Source organism: Zosterops lateralis, assembly GCF_965231275.1.
Source record: "Zosterops lateralis genome assembly, chromosome: Z".
NCBI lineage: Eukaryota > Metazoa > Chordata > Aves > Passeriformes > Zosteropidae > Zosterops > Zosterops lateralis.
In genome coordinates this window covers 29,359,731-29,381,658 of record NC_139800.1, presented here as the reverse complement: position 1 = coordinate 29,381,658, position 21,928 = coordinate 29,359,731, and the positions used below count along the sequence as shown (strand labels likewise).

At 35.0% G+C, this 21,928-nt stretch overlaps 1 protein-coding gene across 1 annotated transcript in view; it reads left to right on the top strand.

Annotated features, from left to right (window-relative positions):
* The window catches only part of PTPRD (protein tyrosine phosphatase receptor type D), a 366,236-nt gene that overhangs the window by 296,372 nt on the left and 47,936 nt on the right, over positions 1-21,928 (top strand). Inside the window, exons 22-23 of the mRNA XM_083884531.1 lie at positions 5,818-5,941; positions 17,508-17,683. Of these exons, the coding sequence (XP_083740657.1) occupies positions 5,818-5,941; positions 17,508-17,683 (300 nt within the window). The remainder of the gene's footprint in view (positions 1-5,817; positions 5,942-17,507; positions 17,684-21,928) is intronic.

Genomic DNA, 21,928 nt, shown 5'->3' with positions numbered 1-21,928 from the left:
AAAGTTGTGTACTTTGAGCAAGAAAAATTATTCAAGGATAAACGCTGTTATAGATAAAATAGAGTTTTGCAGGATATTTTTTAGAAATACTAATTTGCAATCATTTTAGGGGCTTATAGAAGAAAATGGAGGAGTCAATGAAGAATTTCACTCCTTTACTCTTTCCGTGAAATAAAAAATGTGGACAGTGCTTTAAAAATATGATTAAAAGTATGTTGAAAATTTAAAGTAGCATAGTGTCTTATGTGAGACAATGATAAAGTTTATTTTATAAGACCTGCTGCATTTCATGCATGATATAAAACAAAACAGCAGGATACTTAAACTACAAAAATATTTAAACAACAAAAGTTTTTTTTCATTATTCAGGTATATGTCTGCTCCTCATATTTATATGATATCATAGTCAAACTATTTTAATTGCAGGTAGGGAATAAACAGATTATGTTTAAGGCTGGTGGTAAAGAAATACAAACCACTGTGATTCATTTTTAAAAACAAGGGATTTTATAGCTTTTTTGAAATGAAGAGTCTCCCTCGAGATTATTTTATTTTATATTTACGGATATCATTTATTTCCTCTTTAAATTTTCTTTAGTTGTATGCTTATATAGCTTGTTTGATTCCACTGGAATCAGGTTTTGCATAATTTCATTTAGTCATAGAAATATTACCTTGATACTGTGAAGAAAATACCTTTTTTTCTTCTTGAGGGAAATTTACAAAAGCTTTTGACAAAAAATCTTTTTTATTTCTTGGTACTCTTGAATAGTTACGTCTCTTCCCTTTGAGAGTTAACAGAAAATGTCTCATCTCCAGTTTTAACTGTCTTTAGGACCAGGATGCAAACTCATATTTGAGTTCAAAAGAAGTTCTAGCCATATGTGGAGGTTTTCCCCCATTCTCTTGAAAATGATACCTTTTTCAGTGTAATGGGAAAGTCTCCATCTTAATTAAAAAAATGTAATTGCTGTTGAAAAATTGTCGCAGTCATGAATTAATGTTCATGCATCTAGCAGTCTCATTTTGGTAATGCAGTATGTAAATCTCATAGCAAGTTTCCTGCGTAATACAATAGCACTCTATTATGGATTCATCTGCTGTGGTATGAAATTCTCCTCACAGTTGCTGACATTGGTAAAAGAGAGTCAAGCTTCATTTTTCTGCATAGCTGTGTTCTGAGTCTGCATTGACATACTCTCCAGTTTCTCTTTTTCATTCTACTTTGCCTTTCATTCTATTTTTCATTCTACTTTTCCTGCCTAGCCTTAAGTTTCTCTGTGAAGCAGTGGTAATTGGTGATTTAATTCAAACCACAAACACTGCACTGACTGTGCTTGAAAATGCTTTACAGGACATGGTTCCTTCCTCCTCTTGGCTTGTGGAAACTGTGCAGTGTATATCAATCCCCACATTTCGCGGAAACTTAAAACTGCTGGCTTCTAATTTGCTGCCGTAGTGACCCCTAGAACAGCAGTGTTCCAGAGCAGGCAGGCACATGTCAGCTCACACCAGGAGAGGTGACGTTTTGTCATACTCCTTCCTTCCGTAGTGCTGAACCAGGATCTAGTCCTGGAAGACTCACATCAGGGAACATTTGCCTCTTGTTTAAGTGGTGTAAAGGAAAAGAGCAGGAACATTGTTTACTGGAGGCGGATTGTTTGAAATTCTTCTGGTTTGGTTACTGCCAGAACATTTTGGTTATCATGATTATTAGTCTGAATTATTTTATGGATGGTGCATTGTGATAGTAAATATTGTTTAAGTCTTTTCCTACTAACAAATCACACTTGTTTAAGCAGCCAGCCATTTAAAACACACTAGCTGAAAGATTTGTCAAAGCATGGGAGGAAAATAACAGTATTACAAACATTTTTATTTCTTTTGCACAAAGCACTCATACTACACAGTTATGCTGTGAAGAAATCCACTTCATTAATGACAGCTTTATTGAAAGCAAGCTTTTAGAATGAAAATACTAGAAATCCTATTAAAGTGTCATCCATTAAACCATTAAAGTACTCATTAAAACTGTTAGTACAGACTTTTTATTCATGAGTTATTGGTCTTTCACACTTCTGAAATGTGTCTGCCAATACCACTCAACTCTTTGTTCCAGTATGGCTATTAAGTCTGAGGAAATACAGATTAGCTTTCTTTTGACAAAATGGTGCTTTATGAGAGGATAGTAAGGCCACAAAGTGGTTCAGATTGGTGAGGAAAATAGGAAAGATTAAAGTTCAATCCATTTGCTTGTTTCTGATAATTTATGTTAACTATATCTGCATGTAGACCTAAATATTAATCACTAAACTACACCATCTGGCCATACATCATACAATGTGTATGTCTGGGTTTTTTCTTGATATCGAACAGTAGCTTTAGAATGCTTAAACACTTAGGAGTGAAAAGTGGAAGAATAATACTGAATACTGAACAGTTGAAGCTAAGCTTTAAAGTTTTCTTTCTGTAAATTCATGTGAAAGATAGGTATAATAAAGCACTAAAGCTGTTTCTCATAATGGATAACAATCTCAGACCATCATTTTCGATGTGTATGCAAAATTATGTTTGTATATGCAAAACTTCAGTTTAAACTTACTGCTTGCAAGAAATTTTATCATTATTTTTTACATCTTGTTTTGTTTTATATGATTTAAACCCAGAGTCCCGCAGTTCAGACTCAAAAATAGCAGCATGTTAGGAAGCCAGTTTATTCAATTATTTTCTAGTTTTCTTGTCTAATGTGAAGAGAAAGTGTATGTGACATCTTATATTGTGAAGTAATTTCCAGAATATTTTGGCGGTGTAGGTAAAAACCTAAAATAAAGGCAGATGGTCTGCTTCAGTTATGTGTCTAGAACAATGCAGAGTAGGGCAATGCTTCATTCTGGGGCAGTGGACTGTGGTTTAGATAGCATGTTTCCATATATATCTCTCAAAAAATACTGACTGGTTAGTCATAGATATTATAGATGTGCATTATTCCTTGTGAAATTACCAATTTTATTTTAAAAGTTAATTAGAGTATAATGCACTAATACATAGTTAGCATCTTCTGTACTACGTTTATGTTCTAAATTATTGCTAGAATTCTGAGATAAATCTATAAAAATTATTTTCCAATGTTCTGAAAACTTGACCTGTAAATATGCTGCATAAGTTTTCTTATTCACCTCTGTTAACTCAAAAAAGAAAAGAGGGGAGATTTGTGCTGAGAGAAGTCATTATGTAAATTTTATTACTTCTCAAGGCATATGATGTAAGTGAATTGCTGGCCTGCTGATAAATAGGTATATTACATGTCTTAAATATAGTATATATGTATATAACTCTGCTCTTCCTAGCACTGATGTAAATGTGCTCTAAATTCTTTCTCTGCACTTTTGATGAAATAAATAGCACTTAGAAGTAAAGATAAAATGCTAATGTTTTTAAATTACACAGCGCATACCCGCTTCAAAATTCTACCACCCATATTTCTCAGAGCATGTGAAAACATTACTAGAATGAAACTAAATTGTAAGAAAAAGAAATAAAAATTTACAGAGTAAAATTTTATTACTTGCTTTATTGATGAATAAGAATTTCACTTTGCAGTCAGAAAAAGTAATATTTTTCTTGGAGAAGGGTGAAGCCCTACTCTTGGATCGGATCACTGTTTATACTTAAGCACAGCACAGAAGTGATGTCTACCTTTGCTAGTGGCAAAATGGATAGTTCATTGTCTCTTTATAGGCAAACAAAAGGCAATAGGATTCCAAAAGAAATCCATCACCAGTATTGCAAATGTCTTAGTCATTAGTCTATTTATATACTAGCTTAATAATGATAAGCTCCTAATACTATTGACATTTTAAGATCTGTTAATCATTGTCACACAAATTTCTAAGGTAGTGAACACAAATAGTTTGGTGTCAAAAACTGCGTGTAGGTTAAGAAATCAGGTTCATTCAGAGCTGAATTTATGCCTTTTGAACTATTGTATCACACATATGTATGTATGTGTATCACACATAGTGATACAATTCAAATGAATCATATCCAAAGCACAAGTAGAATTGTCATGGCCTTCATCGTGCTCCCAGGCGTTTACTTTCTTCCTCATTCCTCTCAACAGTCCCAGTTCATTTCCTTTTGAGGGAGCTGCTAAGCACTCTTATCAGTTGTAGGTAAAGGGTGAGCTAGAACCTGAGCTATCTCATTCCTCTACTGTCCATACTTAGGTTTTGCAGGACATAATAACTTTTATGTTATAAAAGTTAATTGAGCCTAGGGTATTGGTTAATAGGATAAGCACTTGTTTTTCTGAGGTATTTGTTTTCCTAAAGACAAATGCTTCTCTATCAGGCAGCCAGGCAAAACTATTTTTTAAAAAATAATCTCAGGAAAGAAGCAAAGTCATTCTCAGAATATTAAATAAATAAATTGTATAAAATATGTAAAGATGCATGAGAATTAAGCAATTTTCAGACTGGCCAAATTGTCAGTCTAAGGGATAAGTCATAGTAAAATCACATTAATTAATTTCACACATGCTCATTGTCAGGTAATACCTACTCTAATAGATTACAGGTCATACCCTGGGAAGAGTCAGTAAAGCATTTGGCTTGATGCTGTAGTGAGAGTATGGATCTCCTGACTTGTGCTGTGTTGCTGGTCTATTAGTGGAAAATGAGCATTGTGCTGGTGAACTGCTCTACCTTGGCTTGGCTGTGTTGATCTTTTTTTTTTTTTTTTTTTTTTAATAGTTTACCACTAGCTGGCATAGGGAGCTGCCAGTTCTTACCAAGATTAAACAGAGGGTATAAACCTCAAGCCATGGATGCATATTCATATTGATGAAACAATGTTAAGATTCCTAATGTTACAGAGAGGGAAAGTAAAACAAGAGGTGATTATTCATGACTTCTCAGTATGATATGATCTTTCATACAGGCACTACCATAGTGAGCATAAACAGGTACCATCTGTTAACTGTTTTGTATTCACTTTGCAGCATATAACCAGAGAGGTAAAAGTACTAGAGTCCAAAGTTTCCCTAGTGATGAAGGAAGAAGGAGTGTGGTGAGCACTTCTGTAATTCCACCATGGAACATGAAGGAAACAGAAAATAAACATCTAATCTGGAAACGTATCGTAATTTTATGAATAAGATTAGTTATGTTTATTAATAAGATATCATTAAAATTTCAAATATGTCTGAATTGCTTACTTATTTCTGATTCAAGGAAATGAAATGCAAGTTTCTTTATATTGTCTATGGATGAAATGCAGCTCGTTTCCTGAGCAACACTGGTGTCATGGGTTGGCCTGCCATCAAAATAAAAGAACAGGAGCATTATTTTTCTTCTGGAAAACTTCAGGAACCTCTAGAGTTTATTTAGTAAACAGGATAGTGAAGTTTTTGAACATGTGCACTTACTAATAAAGACAAAAATATTTATTCCCCTTCATCCCAGTGTTTTTGAGATTTATGATATTTATTCATTCTCTGTTAAGCTAGAACCTCTCACTTTCCAAAATGAGTGAAAAGATAAAAGGGTGGATAGCTTGCTTTCTCTGAAGAAAAAGCCCTGTATTTTAAAAGCTTATGGTTTAAATTCCTCAAGGAAATTTCAGATGCATAAATACAAAATGGTTAATATAATATGATCTAATATATTACAATGTGTTCTGAAGTAATATTTTTCTTTCAAAAGAAAATTATTTCCAGAGCAAACTATGGGAGTTCAGTTTATATTTACCATAAATAAAATAGTTATCTACTACCTATCTGAAAGTTTCCTTTCCTTTTTTTCTCTTTGTCTTTTGAAGTCTATTGATCCTGGTCAGCAGTTCACATGGGAACATTCTAACCTGGAAGTAAACAAACCAAAGAATAGATACGCGAATGTAATTGCATACGACCATTCTCGTGTTCTACTCTCAGCAATAGAAGGTAAGGAAGGACATCTTTAAAATTAAATTAGTTAAATACTAAAATATAGAATGATTTTACTAATAAATATCTTTCTATAGTAATATAAAGAAGTGCTAATTAAAATACTTCCAGTAAATTCCTGTAATGACAAGCCTTTTCTGATGCTTATTGTCAGTAATGAATTATGAACTTGCACTAAAATGTACATTCATGTGTGACACTGAATGCATTAGGTTCCTGTGTATATGCCAGTGAGTTAAATAAGTAGATTAATATTGCTGTTTACTTACATTAACACTGCAAAGCAAATGTAGCAGTAAAAAAACATACTGGAATGGAGGGATTTGTTGATCAATGAAATATCAAGATACCTGCTCATAGAGTTTTACTTTACAAAACTTTCCTGTGGGAAAAAAAATGAATTTAACTTCATATTCTCTGGGGAAATTTAAAAAACTCTCTCTTAGAAGTTTAATTTTAATTTCCAATCTCAATGTTAAACTAGAGTTTTTAAACAAATGCTCACATGCAGACATTTTTTGGAACTTTTTATTGTACCTTTCTTTGTTAAAAAGCTTTCCAGAATCTTAAACACTTTAAAGTTTTATCTGAAACAAACTAATACAGGTAGTTATCCCTAGGTATTGTGTCTGTTTTACCAGGATCAGGACGCACTGGTTTTCACTCAGAGGATTTTTTATTTTTTTTCCAATTCTGCCTTACTCTTAACCTGCTTCTTGGCTCGAAAATAGATTTTCAGTTTATTCTATGTTGTTGACAGTCGGTATTAATGATGGCCATAATCAAACAAATTATATATTTAAATGACACAATTAAAATGAAAATAAGATTTGTCTTTAGTTAGGTCCAATAGGACTTGCGTAAAATACTATATATAAGATAGAGGGACCTGTATTCAAGGTCACAGTTATTTCAGTCATAGCATGCTACAAGTTGAACTGCTTTTTAATTTACGGTTATAAACATCTGCTTATCTTTGGGTACTCCAGACCTAAAGACACTGGATTTATAGGTGTAATCCATTTTAATATTAGCTGCTTGGTAAAGAACAAGGCAGTCACACTGACTGAAGTTTAGATCTTTCCTCATTCATTGCAGCAGCATACACAGATAAGTGCTTCTCAAGTGTTTTAGCAAATTCTGATGATTACCTTGAAGAATTTGCATATGATAATCTGTTTATATTTGTTCCACCTTTGAGGTGCATATAGCAGATTTTTTTGCAGCATCACCTACAATTTTTCATATTGCCTTGTAAAAGAATATAGATGTATAGAAGTCTGCCTCTGTCTGGTAGAACTACCTGTCTCAACCCTGAAGAGAGGGTATTCTAATTAGCACTATATGTGATGTGACTCAATATATATATCCTTTTTTGTCTCACTTGTCCAGACAAGAAGTCAACATACATTGTCTGAATAGGTCAGGAACAGCAAATGGAGAGCCTTTCTGAATGTTATGTAAAGTTCTTCATAACAAAATGCTTAACTCAGAAATAAGTCTAACTGGCAAAAAGAAGACTCAATTTTCCCAGGGATTTTGTTTGGAAAATGAGTTGTGTGAAGGAGGGGAGAAGGAGAGAAAAAATTATAGGCAAACAAATTTATTTGTTAATTTATATATTAGACAGCTAGACTGCCATTTTCCCCTTTATGTAAATGACCCCTGAAATTTGGTTCTCTTTGGTTCATTGAAAACAAACTAACATATTCAGAGAATGAGAAGAAAATTTTAAAGGCAAAGCAGAAAATGTTAGTCAAAGTAATTGCACATATGAAATTACACGGTACATTGGACTATATTTTTAGATAAGCAATAGTAAAAATATGGAAAAAAATTTACATTGTACCGGGAAAAGATTGAGTATTTTAAGGAGCAGAGACAAAATGTGGTTAAACTGTAATGTTTGATTCCCTTTTTAAGTAAGAAATACCATAATGAGTCTAAAATTTCTTAATCTTTCACAGTCATTTACTCTAAACAGAGAAGAATATTATAACCTTTTGTAATATTAGTGTTAGATGTAAAACCACAAATGAGATATTGACCCATTTGGTGAGTTGCATGATTTTAAGTATTTTCCAACTCTTTAGATTATGATAAAAGGCATATGGTGAATAAATCAAATATTCAATGTGTTTTTATAAAATGATATTTAGTCCTGAAAATAGAAATTATTTATTATATAATTAACATCTTAAAAAAATTATCCCTGGGATTTTACATGATTGGGTAGATGAAATTTTGTGTATGTGCTTTCATAAGTTTAATACATTGGTTTTGACATTTCGTAAAAAATACTTTTCTTTCAGGTATTAAGTAGATATTTCAGATATGAAAATACAGTCTGGCCAGCACTTTTTTCAGTTGACAGCTGTGTTTCTTTTCATGTTACCAGGGAAATAAATATTTGGAATATTACTTAAAAATATATTCTCCTTTACCGATGTTACTATACAGCTTAATCAAGACCTAAATTTGGACTACATTATTTTTTGTTACAACTACTTGGACAATATTTGGTTTACATATAGGCTACATCTGCATTTCTTGGTGGCCACCAGAAAACTTATATTACTAGTGAGGTTTGAATAGTAACTGTGCCTTTCTATTGAGAAGAGCTCCATTTTACACCTAGGTGGTTGCTTATTTTTAAGAGCAAATATATATGAAGAAAATACTAAGTATCTGCCAAACTGTAATTCTACAGTGAGGAATATCTTGCCTCTCAACAGTGTTTCAGAAATATGGAGTTTTGTAATTGGTGCTTCAGAATGACACACGAGGCCAATTTTGTGCAAGTCTGTAGCCTATTCAAAGTGATTACTAGAAAGTCTTGGGAAGCAATTAGCAGAGATTTGAAATTACTTCTTTCAAACTATTGCTATCAAATTGTTTAAAATTGCCTTGAAACACAAGGCTTACTAACACTTTCAAAGTATTTATTTTGGTAGCCTTCGTAACTCCTGTACAAACCTGATTTTGAATCCCCGCTAAGCTCTTGACCTCTCTAATTACATACAGCATGGAGTTCCACAATACAATTGTTCATTTCACAGAAATACTTTTCTTATCACTCTTTAAATTTTATTACATTAGATGTCCCTTTGGAGGGAAAGCTCAGGTTGGGTGTGGTTTTCCTCTTGAAAAGAAAATTTTACTTTGCAAAATTTTGTTCCCATATTCTTGAAATCTGATTGAAGTCTTGAAATCAGCTCGTATTGTGCTGTCTTTGGCTGTTTCTGAGATGGACACTTGGTAATGACAGAATGTTAGAATGTAATGAAGTTTATTGTATGCATCTAAATACATTTAAGGGAGAATTTAAAAGACTGATTAAAAGACAAACAGATTCTGTTAAAACAGATAGATCTGTGATCTTCCACCTCTAGGAAATAAATAAAAATTCAGGGAGTGGGGAGGGAATGGATAAACATTCTGCATTTTAAAAAGTCTTGCGTATTCTTTTAGGAAATATCCATGACTAAAAGTCTTCTGTATGTTGATGTATTCACATAATGCCAGATAGTAAAAGAAAAAAAACTGCCTGTCATCATTCAGCAGGGGTTTTTTTTAATGGGAATTTTAGTGACTTTAAAATGCTGCTACAACTAGAAAGCTCTGACTGTAGTACAAATGGGTCAAAAAAGAAAAGGAAAAAAGCTGCTAGTATTATTTGTCTGATGGGCAGTTGCCAGTAAATCAGCTTTGAGTATGCAGACCATCATTGTAAGATTTAGAAATTGTTTGGAGCATTGTAACTACCAAAGAGTAGCACCTGTAAAAACTATTTGCACTCTCTCACATTGCATTTATGTTGCCTTCTGTTAACAATACATACATGTAGAGTAATTGTAGGGCCCCTCACCCTACAAGATTGAAGTGCCTTAAAAACAACAAAAGTATTTTGGTGATGGATAGAGAAATATCCATAGAGAATATGGATACAGAAGGATCAGTGAAGTTGATTTCATAGTGTTAGAGCCCCTGCGAAGTAGATTTCACAGAGTAGACTTCATGGTGGTTGTCACAACAACAATGCTGAGACAAGTTGTAGGTATATGAGTCTACTGTTACTGTAATTGTTATAGTTTAAATGCTGCTGTTCTTGATACCCTTGAAATCTGCTCCAAACAATTTTTTCCTGCATATGTAGCCATAATTTTCATTGAGAAAATCTACAAGAAAACATCTGGTGGCTTTGTTCATCACTTGACTAATGAAGATTTGGTATGTGTTTACTGTGCACACTCATATTGAAACTGGGTTTTGAAGGAAATATTAAACCCGATATCATTTCATATTAGTAGAGGCACTCACCATATCTTTTAGTGCATCATTTGGAGTATAAGCTAATATTTCTATTCAAGAAAAGATTCCTTTGGCTGTTAACTGCTGTGTTACTCAGTGTTTAAGAGTTAAAGAGATCACTAAACCCAGCTTCAGACAGCAGTAAAATAATCACAATATCATGACACCATGTTAGATTTCAATATCTCCTTTGTAGTGATGTGCAACATACTGCGATCTGCATGTGCTGCCATGCACTGGGGATAGTGTCCTGATGCAGTGCTTTTACATGTGCCTCTGAGCACCTGCACAGAGCAATCTGTTTATTTCCATTCTGGACTTCTTAATACTAGACAATTTTTAGACTAAACCAAAACAAATTCATGCTTCCTTTCTTTTTCCTAAAAGAGCTCCTCCTTTTTCTCACGTTTTTCTGCTGGTCACCTTCCAAGTTTCTCTTCTTACCTGCAGATCTTCTACACTTAGTTCTTAGTTTGCATACCTACATTTCACTTTTGTCACCTTTCCTTTCCTTTCAAATACTTCTCTTCTGTCCTCTCAGCAATCCCTTTGTTGTACCTAATTCTGCATCTACTTATCCATTTTTGACATTGCCTTCTTACCATAATTCTCTATAATTCAACATTTTTCTCTTTGAGACTTCATATCATTGATCCTTTCCCTCTTCACCAGACTCATCTAGTCCTCCTAGCCATCTGTTCACAATCCAGCTATCTATAGGTTTGTCTTTTCCTGACACTTCTTTTTCATTCTTATCTTTCTTTGTTAGGATGATACGTAATGAAGTTTCCTCACTTTTTGTTAAAAGCCTTCATTTTACAAGTATTCATTACTAGAATACCTTCATTGGTTTTGTGTTGCTTCATATTTCAGTGAGTCCTTAAGTACAGATTCATGTTTAGACCATTTCAATTTGATTTCCTTATCTATAAAATTTATGTAACAAAAACATCCACATAAATACTTGTTACTGGCACCTAGCACCTGTTCATTGACCAGGCTGATCAAGGAATGCCAGCAAAGCTTTTGATACCTTCTTGTGGTATATGCTTTTGGACAAAAAGTCCAGCATACAGCTGGATAAACAGATCATGTGATGGATGAGCAACTGGTTCACAGGTCAGGCACAAGGGGTTATAGTGAATAGGATGAAATCAGACTGGTGACCTGTCACTGGTGGGACTCTGCAGGGCTCCACCTTAGGGCTGGTGCTCTTCAACATCTTTATAAATTACTTAGATGCAGGACTGGAAGGGATACTAACCATGTTTGCAAATTATACAAAATTGAGGAAGCTGCTGACTCACTTGAAGGCAGGGACGCCCTGCAGAGATTCCTTGACAAATCGGGGGCTGGACAGTCAACAACCTCATGAAGTTCAGCAAGACAGAGTTTCTACAGCTGGGGTGGGGCAACCTTGGAAGTACAGAACAGGTTGGGGAATGAGATGCTGGAGAGCAGAAAAGGACCTGGGGGAGCAAGCTGAACATGAGTCAGCAGTGCCCTGGCAGCCAGGAGGGCCACCCATCTCCTGGGGAGCATCAGCATCACCAGCCAGGGCTACTGTCACAACCCATGGGGAGGGGCACATTGTCATGGTAAATTCTCATCAGCTGAACAAAGACACCAGATCACAAGTCAGGGCTCTTATGATTTTTTTGTAGACATGCCTTAACTCCAGCAACAGACAACTATTTAGACTTAAAAAGTGTTGTCTTACAAGCCTTTACATTCTTACAATCTGATTACACAAAAGTGGTGATAAACAAGCCCTAATTTTTGTACAGTACACTTACTTAGTTCTCACCTCCTAAAAGAAACCTCTCAAAGGTGCTGGCTAACAGGCCACAACACATGTCCACAATCTCCCCAGTCCTGCAATAAATTTCAGTATGGAGTATGGGATAGAATATAACAGCTGTACTTTGATCAGACAAAGCAAGAGAAAGAGAGAAAAAAGAGTATCACCAGTCGTTAGATTCCACATTGTTTCTGCCCTATGGATGGTGAAGAGCTGGGGTGGTGCAACATAGAAAGCAAAAGAGAAAGAGATGAAAAAGAGAGGACAGTAAGGGGCCTGATCTGGATCCTTTTAGAGTTAACCTGGTTGATGCCTACTATGTAAATTAGATTTTTTTGTACTGTTTTGTTTGCACATGCACGACCAGCCTGTGGTTTTTTCCTCTGACATTGTTCAAAACACCAGACATTGATTTAAACCAGTAATACAACTTCATCAGCACTCTGAATTCATCATGGTATTTTTCTAACTTGTTTACAATCATGACAGAATTTAATCCTATTACTTCACACTATTTGTGTACATTACTAAAAGCACATCTTAGGGAAGCAGCACAGAAACAAAGCTTTGTAGTTTAATTTATTTTAAGTAGAAAGGCTGTTCAGTACTGAGCCTTTTAAAGGCTTGAAATAATTTCATTATTTGATTTCAGTTTGTGACTAAAACGTGAAGTCTAATTAAAGTTATTTAAGATTATAACTCTCTTCAGGAAATCAAGTGAATCATTCCTAAGGTCTTCATTATTAGCCTTGTGGATCTGAGTCTATGTTGCACTAAGCTGTTTTGTCATCTCAGCTCATGAGTTCTCAGCATAAATTGAGAGCAATACAGTTCATGGATTTTTTAATCTTCTGTACTTTAATTGTGGCATTGGCTAATTTTATTTCGTTGCTCATTCACTCTCACTATGTAAAAATTAAACTTCTTTGTTTTCTTGAGATATTTGAAAATTGATTATGTTTGGTGCTGAAATACTCATCTGATTCTTCCCCCATTGTGCTTAACTCCTGTTTGGCTAAATAAAGAGATTACAGACTCTGGTCATTCATCACCATAGCTGAAAATGCTACTAGAAAATAGTTATGGTAGAATCATGGCTCAGGAGCTTGGTCTTTAACTGACTTCTTGTGCAGAAACTGTATCTCTGCTTTCATGAAACTTGTAAAAGTCAGGTTATACTGCATAGATTACCCTAAATTTGCACTTCAGGTGTGCCATCCTAAAGGTACAGTAAATCCCACTGATGCCAAAAGACTCAGAAAAGTTCATATCAATATTACAGAATTTGTTTGCTTTGTCCCTTTCTTGACCCATGGTTTTGAAGAACAACTGTTCTCTTAACTATGGAACCCAAATTTAAATAATGATGGCAATTGCTGCTGTGCTTATGGGTATGTTGCCTTCAAGCTACGGCAGTTAACAAAAGTTTGCAGGATTTCATTGTAGTGCAGTCAGACTGGTTGTCATTTGATTGCTTTTGCACTATTAGACTTGACAGAAAATTGTGCTTTTTCTCAGCTCAGAAGGAGGTTATGGCCAGAAACGTAATTTCAGAAAGGGACATTTTAATATTTAAATTTCCTTGTCTTCAATGAATTTTTCTGCTTTGTCACTGTACATATTTACAGATATTCAGGTTTTGTATTTGTTATGTTTAACAAATTCATTAGTCCTCTTATGATAAGGCACCTTCCCTAGAGGCTTTAAGGATTTTGGAGCAGGATGTGAAAGTGAGGTCATGCATGAAAACAGTGATGAAAAGAGACTCTGTGACAAATTGGTATGATACTTAAAGGGACTATGAGAATGGATGGAGAACAGAGAACATACCTAATGGATACTGTGTGTGAGAGACAGTGGAGCTGAGCATTCTGAATCAAGTTGTTCTCTTGATCTCAGCAGAGGTAAAACCCCATTGAATACTGTATTCTGCTAGAGATAAATCCTTGATAATTTTTTTTCCCCAATACAAACCTTCATTGGTTGATTCATTAATAGTTGCTCAGGTTCTGTGGTAAATCGGTTCTCATGTCCTTGCCCCAAGTATATCTTCATTTTGCGCAGGGAAGCTGACTTGCCTTGTAAAATATTTTTTCTGGCTAAAGGACATGCAGAATTTTTTGAGTCCACTTTACAGAAATCAAGTGGAGAAACAAGTGAAATTTCCACTTTAATCTAGATTTGAAGAAATGCTCTTTGCAAGTATCAGTAATTGTTAATCTTAATTCTTTCTTACTTGAATCTTAGATCAAGGAAGGTATAATCTAGATGATTTTCTTCATTCTAATTTAAAGAATAAGAATTTATTTTAATTTAGAAGCTATTTATTTTAATATGATTTATCAGTAAGTTTAATACAAGTTAGTAAGTAGAAAGAGTATTTACAGTTTTAGGCATTCTGAGGTTTTTTTTACATCAGGTGCTAGTATTTGTTGCTAAATTATAAAGATCGTTCTTTAGGGAACAGCTTGCAATAGTTCTCATGTTTAATTTTCACACTGAGTTTGTGCATTATCAGTTCCAGAGGACAGCTTTCCCAGATCATTTAACCACTTTACAAAGTGTTGTTTTTCATTTTTTTCCTCGGGCTTTTATTTATAACATGTGCTTCAAAGTATGATACCAGGCATCTAATATAATTCTAATTTATGCAGAAAACATTTCTTACCAGCTTTCTCAGTTCCTTTGGTAATAATAACCAGTTGGTGTAGATTTCTCCTGTTGGATTCATTCTTCTTTCTTGTCTGTTTTGTGAAAAAATGTTTTATTGTCTTGATAGAGGAAAAAAATGCAGTGTTATGCCTAGCAGTTGTATTTTCTATATCATTAATTCCAATATCCACAATAAGAAGTGTCACATAAAACAGCTTAGCTTCAGGTCTACAAGAGTGGTGCTTTTGAACTCCACTTTCTACCTTTCATGGAGGGAAATCATGTTTTTCAGCCATAGACTATGCAGGTTAACAAATTTTTTTGGTTGTGTGGTTTTTGGTTTTTATTTTCTCCTGGAAGAGAGTTTTAGTCAGGTCAAATCAGTCAGACAGTCTTCTGTGTCCATTCATGCATCTTGCCTGAGGAGTGCCATTTTCTGCCTCTCTTGCAACCCTGAAGTTACATCTCTATCTCTGAAATATTTTGTCAGGTTTTTCTTCTAATTGTGTACAGAAAATAAAAACAAATTAAAATTTTAGTTTAAATATGATTTGAACATATAAAACAAGGACATATGTGGAACTTTATCAGGCATGAAGGCCTGATAAAAATTTTTGCTAGATTACAGTTGCAGTAACCCTTAATCTGAATAATTTCCAGATTATATTGCATCTTACTTAATGTGACATTTAGTCTGTGAGTTCTTTCACTGCTAAGTAATTACTGGAATGAAATAGTCAGGCTTACCCTGAATGAGTGTTGAAACTATTAAAATTGTAGCTAAAAAGGAACAGTCATTTTTAAAGAGGTACCCCTAATTTCCACTCAAATTCAAAATATTTTGGAAGGTATTTTCATATGTATGCCACTTCTAGTCAGGAAAGACAGGAGTGTGCAGCTCCAGTAATTCCTGATGCAGGAGATAATGCATCAGAATAGATTGGAAGATTTGGTTTCTGATTAAAATCTTGGGAAATATTTATTTACAATTTATTCTATTTCATAGCCAGAGAAACTCAATTTTGTTGTGTTGTGGAGGGAAAACAGTCATAGCTGTAGAAAAAACTTGGAGCTGGTATCACTACCTTCACTTTATTTTGGTTCTTTGTGGAACCTGCACCATTTCTCAGGGTTGTAGACTTGTGCATGGTTGTAGACTTGTGATTGGCTGCATAAATATAAATCATTCATTTTTGCTCAAAGTAACTTCTTTCAATTACATCAACAAAACTTACTAAGGTGCAGATACCTATATTCACTTAAGTAACACTGCTTTGCCATTGAGCCAGCACAGATCTCACATGAGTATCTTGATTCTTATTCTGGTCATCAGTTAAAAAACCAGCAGTGACCTAAAAACTGTTCCTTCAGTGCTTTATCTTTCAACATGCACATAGTCTGAGTTAAAAGCTAGGCACTGCACTGCTGAATTCAGCAGTGGTATGAGAATTTTAAGTCCATTTTTATCCATTTCCGTGATCACGGCTTCCTTATTTGTGCAGACTAGTAATGTGACCTTTGCCCAGCCAATACACCTCCTTGGCCTGGGTAGGCAGCATATTCCAACTCTCAGTCCAGGCATCCTATGGCATACTCTGAGTATCATAAAATAAATTGCAGTTAGGAACTAGCCTGCTTCCTATGGGGCTCTAAGAATGGACATGTGTTTGGTAGACACAGTCAAAGTTCTTGTATAAGGCTTGTCCAAAATACCTGAGTCTCACGCTCAGGTGTATGAGCTTAAGGCTCAAGTAAATAATGGTGTAGCTCTCTTGTGCCCACAAGTCTTGCATCTTGCCTCTTTTCATGCTTTTAATTCTTATTCAGTCTTGCAAAAGTCTTTATTTCATGCCTACACCTGTTACTTTACGCCTTTAGAGGGGCAACACGTTGGGACATGGGAGCAGACTTTCACAGAGGACAGCAGGCAGCAGCTTGGTGAATCATGGAAAGCTTTTTTATTATCTGACTCTAAAGGCTTATGTACATTTTGTACAGAGGGCCAAGATTGGCCTAAAGAGGTTACAACTTCCTGACTCCGTTAGTCAATATGACCATCAGTTAAGTTCTCTCTCAGAGAACAAGAATGCAAAACATACAGATAATTTCTAAGAATACAATATTGTTTACATGAAGCAGCGTGAGAAGCTGCTACAAAGACTCAAACACTTGAAACCAAGAAATGCAGGGACGACATACACCATATGGAAAATTTCACTATTTCTTAAATCTGACTTACATAATATGTTTTGTTACAATAAAACTCATAATTATCTTCCCATTTAATAGGGGAAATGAATATAGCAGTGCTATTAATAGTCTTGACAGTTGTTGGGGTTTTTTTCCTTCTGTATTTAAAAGAAATGCAATGACCTTAACAAGAATGTTTGAGGAGCTTACCCAGGGTATCTGATTGAGAATCCTCCCTGTCTGTCTCAGGTAGAGACTGCAATATTTTGGGTGTCTGCAGGCACCATCAGGCCAGCTTTTAAATGCTGCTGTGTTGACCTCCAGGTCTCTCCACCTGATACAGATTTTCAGGCTTCTTTTATACTTCTTATCAAAGGAAATCTCTTGTTTCAAAAGAATAGTTATTCCCAGAGAGACTGCCATGCCTCTTGACTCCACAAATGGCATACACTCGCTTGTAAGTACCCGTGTGCTGTTTGGCACGCAGCAAGCCAAGATTCATCAAGCCAGCTGTGTCATGGGATTTTTCAGCTCTTGTACAGAACAGCACAGAAATTCTACCTTTCTTTTCAGGCATATCAGGTGATTTTCACTCTCCTCTCTTTGCAGGCATACCAGGCAGCGACTACATCAATGCCAACTACATAGATGGATACAGGAAGCAGAATGCTTATATAGCAACACAGGGGGCATTGCCAGAAACCTTTGGTGACTTCTGGAGAATGATGTGGGAACAACAAGGTGCAACTGTCGTCATGATGACAAAACTAGAGGAGAGGTCCAGGGTAAGGGAAACTTTTAAAGAGTTAATAATATTGTACCTGAAATACCACTAATGTTAGATTTTTGTTTCCTTCATGTATGTTTGCCTGCCTTCTTTATATGTGTAAAAACTGATTTTTTTAGGTTACTATGAGTTAAAGTAATGTTAAAGCATTGTAAAAATCACTTATATATAGGAAATCTTGCTTTCACTATGAAAGCACCAAGTCATGACAGTTGTTAGTATGTTTTTATGCTCTGGAAAGATTTCAATTTTTTGATCACAATGATTTGGGGGATTGTTTCTTTTTAATCATGTTGGAAATCTTATGATGTGATCAAAAGAATAGTAATTCCTCTGTAGTAATAAGAATATGATTGTATCATTCTGAGGAAATTAATGTATGTCAACAGCATTCAGTTCTCAGTTTTAAATGGTATAGAATCAGCATTATTTAACATCAGTGAGGATTTGGATTTCCTTGAGAAACATTTTTTTTTTGAGAACATTTTTTCTGGTGGTAGCTAGAAAATTACAAGAGCACATGCAATGACAGAATACAGAATTATCTGTGGTATTTCAAATTCAGTTTTGCAGACCAAAGTAAATTAGGGAAGTAAAGCAATAATACATAAGGATATTGTTCTGATAATAACATGATACTAATCAAATAATAGAACTATAGATTCTATATAATAAAATGTGTGCTGTAAATAAAGAGACACAAAAAATAGTAATTAGGTTTTTTATAAGATAAAGAAAGTGATAGAAAGTGTAGTAACTGACCATGGTGTATTGCATGGAGATTTACTATGTATTTGGTGGCATTTATAAGTTCTAAGAGTGGATGTTATTGGAGAAGAGGGAATAAAAGGGAAAAAAAAAAACCATTTAAAAAAACCACAAAAAACCGAGGAGAGGAGAGGAGAGGAGAGGAGAGGAGAGGAGAGGAGAGGAGAGGAGAGGAGAGGAGAGGAGAGGAGAGGAGAGGAGAGAGGAAGAGAAAGATAGGGAGAAAGAGAAATGAGAAAAACCACAGTCAGCAGCCAGCCTGGAAGACAAACGAGTATTTAGTCCTCAGTGGTGGTTCATCCAACTTTTTCTACAGAAGAGTATTTTGTATTGAGATGTACTTGCAATTTCATAGGTTGTTCATGCTCATGGTGCTGTTTCTGTTGCTGTGAATGCACGTTGGCTAGGGAGAGTGCTACACAGCTGCTTCATTGCTGAGCTTTCTGCAAACACATTTGTGTGTCCTATATCATAAGCCAGAAACTTCAACCAAACATAGAAATCAAAATGGGGGAGAAAGAAATAATTCTACCATCAGTGGTAATCACTTCCCTTGGGACCCTGCCATAACAACAGTAGAAGAGTTTTCAAATCCAGGAGATGAAAAACAGACAGAACTGTCACAGAAAAAACACTGCAACAAGCAGTCTGAGGTACTGCTGTCCTCCTAGAAGCTTGTGTGAAGGGGCAGGAAGCTGCAAGTGGGAAACAGTCTGCAGGGCTGCAGGACTGCAGGTGGAAGATGGAAAAAGCTAAGGTATCAAAGGCAATGAATTAAAAATTAATTAAATGCAATGAGTTAAAAAATGTCATTAATATGGAGGATCAAGAAGAGTTCAGTAATATAGACAGACATAAGGGAGGAGGACAAATGATTTATCATCCAGAATGGTTTTAAATCAGTAAAAGTATCTTAAAGAGGTAACTGGATAATAGTTGGTATTTCAGTAGTTCATGGATGAAAATGAAAATATTTCAGCATACGTCAGCTTGGACCAGGGTGGAGTGCACCATAAAGCCTCATGTTGTACTGTTTTGGCATTGATGTCTTTTTCATATGCTTGGATACCTATAATTGCAATGATTACATAACTTGAACCTCTTGGCAGCAGTCAATCCCTTTTGGAGTCTTACCAAAACACATATATATTTATTCTTTTATGCTTTCCATCATTTCTATAAGTAGAGTATGCTTTTTGCAATTCAAGCAATGTATAGCATTCTGATTATAGAGTCACTTCCCACATGTAACTTCAATCCACATTAACACCACTACTTTTTATATACCTGATGGCAATTAGTACATAGCAGGGGGTAATTTTAGCAGAACTTTTAGTTTTATCTTGGGTCTACAGACCTTATCTAGTCCAGGCACTGCCTGTTTGGAATTGAGAAAATGAAATTTTGCCCATTTCTTCACTAATTAATTCTTTAAAGTTGCTATTAAATGACACCAGAGCAAAGGAAAAAAGACTCTTAATAAGCAGCCCATTGCAAAAGGTATACTTAAGTACTTGAAAGTTTATCTTAATACTGCAGGCCACAGACAGCCACTGTCTACAAGGATGTTTTGATGTAGCTAAATTAAATTCTTCTCATTCTCTCCAATAATTGCCTAGCAGAGTTTTAAGCTAACTCTAGCCTTTGTTGGCTGCACCCCAAAAAAACACTGATCAGAATAGTAATCACCTCCAGAGTGATTAGCATTCAGAAGCAATACATTTCCTAAGTGGAATGAGAAACTAGACATTCTAGTCAATGGATTGCTTATACATTCAGGGATTATATTTGTATATTTTTTGTGCATAATTTAGTTCCTTCTGTGTTCATAGGCTGAATTTGATGCATTCATTGCAAAGCATACATACCAGCTATCCAGTCTCCCAGCATAACTCAGCTCCTACTCTCAGAGTCTGCAGCTCTGACTATGGAATACCAGTTACCTCTTCTAATAGAGTAGCTGCATGTAATGTAATTAATGGTATTGACGGTGAGGCAGCAGTGGGAATCCCTGTGTAGGAAAAAAAACCCCAGTGATGACATTACATTGCTATTTTTTCTCATGCAGTCATTTTTATATAGCATATTCTTGCAGCAGAAAAACAAGTGAGATTTCAAACATGAAATATAAGCACTGTTACATATCATTAGAGATGAAGAGCTTTGCTAATTTTGTTTCTCTTTCTCCTTTGATTCTGTTTTGATTGCTTTTGTGTCTTGGCAGCCTGATCATTATTGCTGCTGCAAGGCAAGATTGTTTCTCCCTGGGACTTTCTGCTTTCTATCTTCATGTCGTCCTTTCTGTTTAGCTAGCTTTTTGTCATTTTGTACTCCTGCCATTATGTAGTCCTGCAGCCTGGTATCAGCCTCTTTAACCTGGACTGCCTAGATAAAGATGAGGATTTTAATTGCATCTGCAGAAACAAAGTTGGTTCATTAGCATGTGTTAGATGTCTGACTGACTTCAGATTTGAGAATGTTCATATTTTACAGCTGAGTAGATCAAATGAAGATGTTACAGTGAATTCATTATTCATTTGTTTGCCTATAAGGAAGCTGCAGGAAAAAAAGATCTTTCACTTATGACCTTTCACACTTAGTTGGTTTCGTATTAAATATCATCACTTGAATTTCCCTTGACCTCAACCAGACTACAGTGGGAAAGTCAGTCTCATCAATCAGCTACCATGAAAATAATTTGAATCAAAAAGGATTATACACACTAGCAGTGCATGGAACAGTTAGTAGCATTTTTGTCATAGATACAAGTTTAATCTTAGTGAAATAAAAGAATATTGAAGGTTGTAAATTAGAGATTTAAAAAAAGCAGTTGTGTGTTATACTAAGGAGATATGTAAAGTATGTAAAGCTGTAATGTGTGATACCTCTCTCTCTCCCCTACTTCTCTGTCCTCCCTTCTACCCCAAGCAGTACAGATTAGATTTTGTTGTTGTTAGCTTTTGGGTTGGTTTTGGTTTTTTTTTCATTCCTCTGAATTGGTTGGATGTTCTGAGTACTCGTGTGCTGTAGTGAATTTTTTGAATGACCAGATGAAAATTTTCTCTTTATAGTAAAACACAACATTGCTTCCAACATGAGACATCTAGTCTTGGCTCATTTTTCAGGAAAGGATACTGTTGTAGATTGTCCACTTGCAAGAGAATTCAGTCTTTTTCTTCTTTGCTTAGTAATTCTGAATTTTGAATATATTCCCTGTGTTATATTGGAACTGATAGAAAATACTAATACTTACTTCCCTCCTTAAACCTATTACAATATTATCTGTGTTGGGAGCCCATTGCCTAGATTTAAAACCTTCTAAACGAGACAAAAAAAAAAAAATCAACAGCCCAACAATCAGGTCAAAGCTAAATGAAAATGTAATGACACTTTTAAGTGTCAAATATTGGCAGCTAAATAACAGTATAATGTCAGTATCAAGTTGGTATTGAGCCAGATTTTGAACTTCTTTACT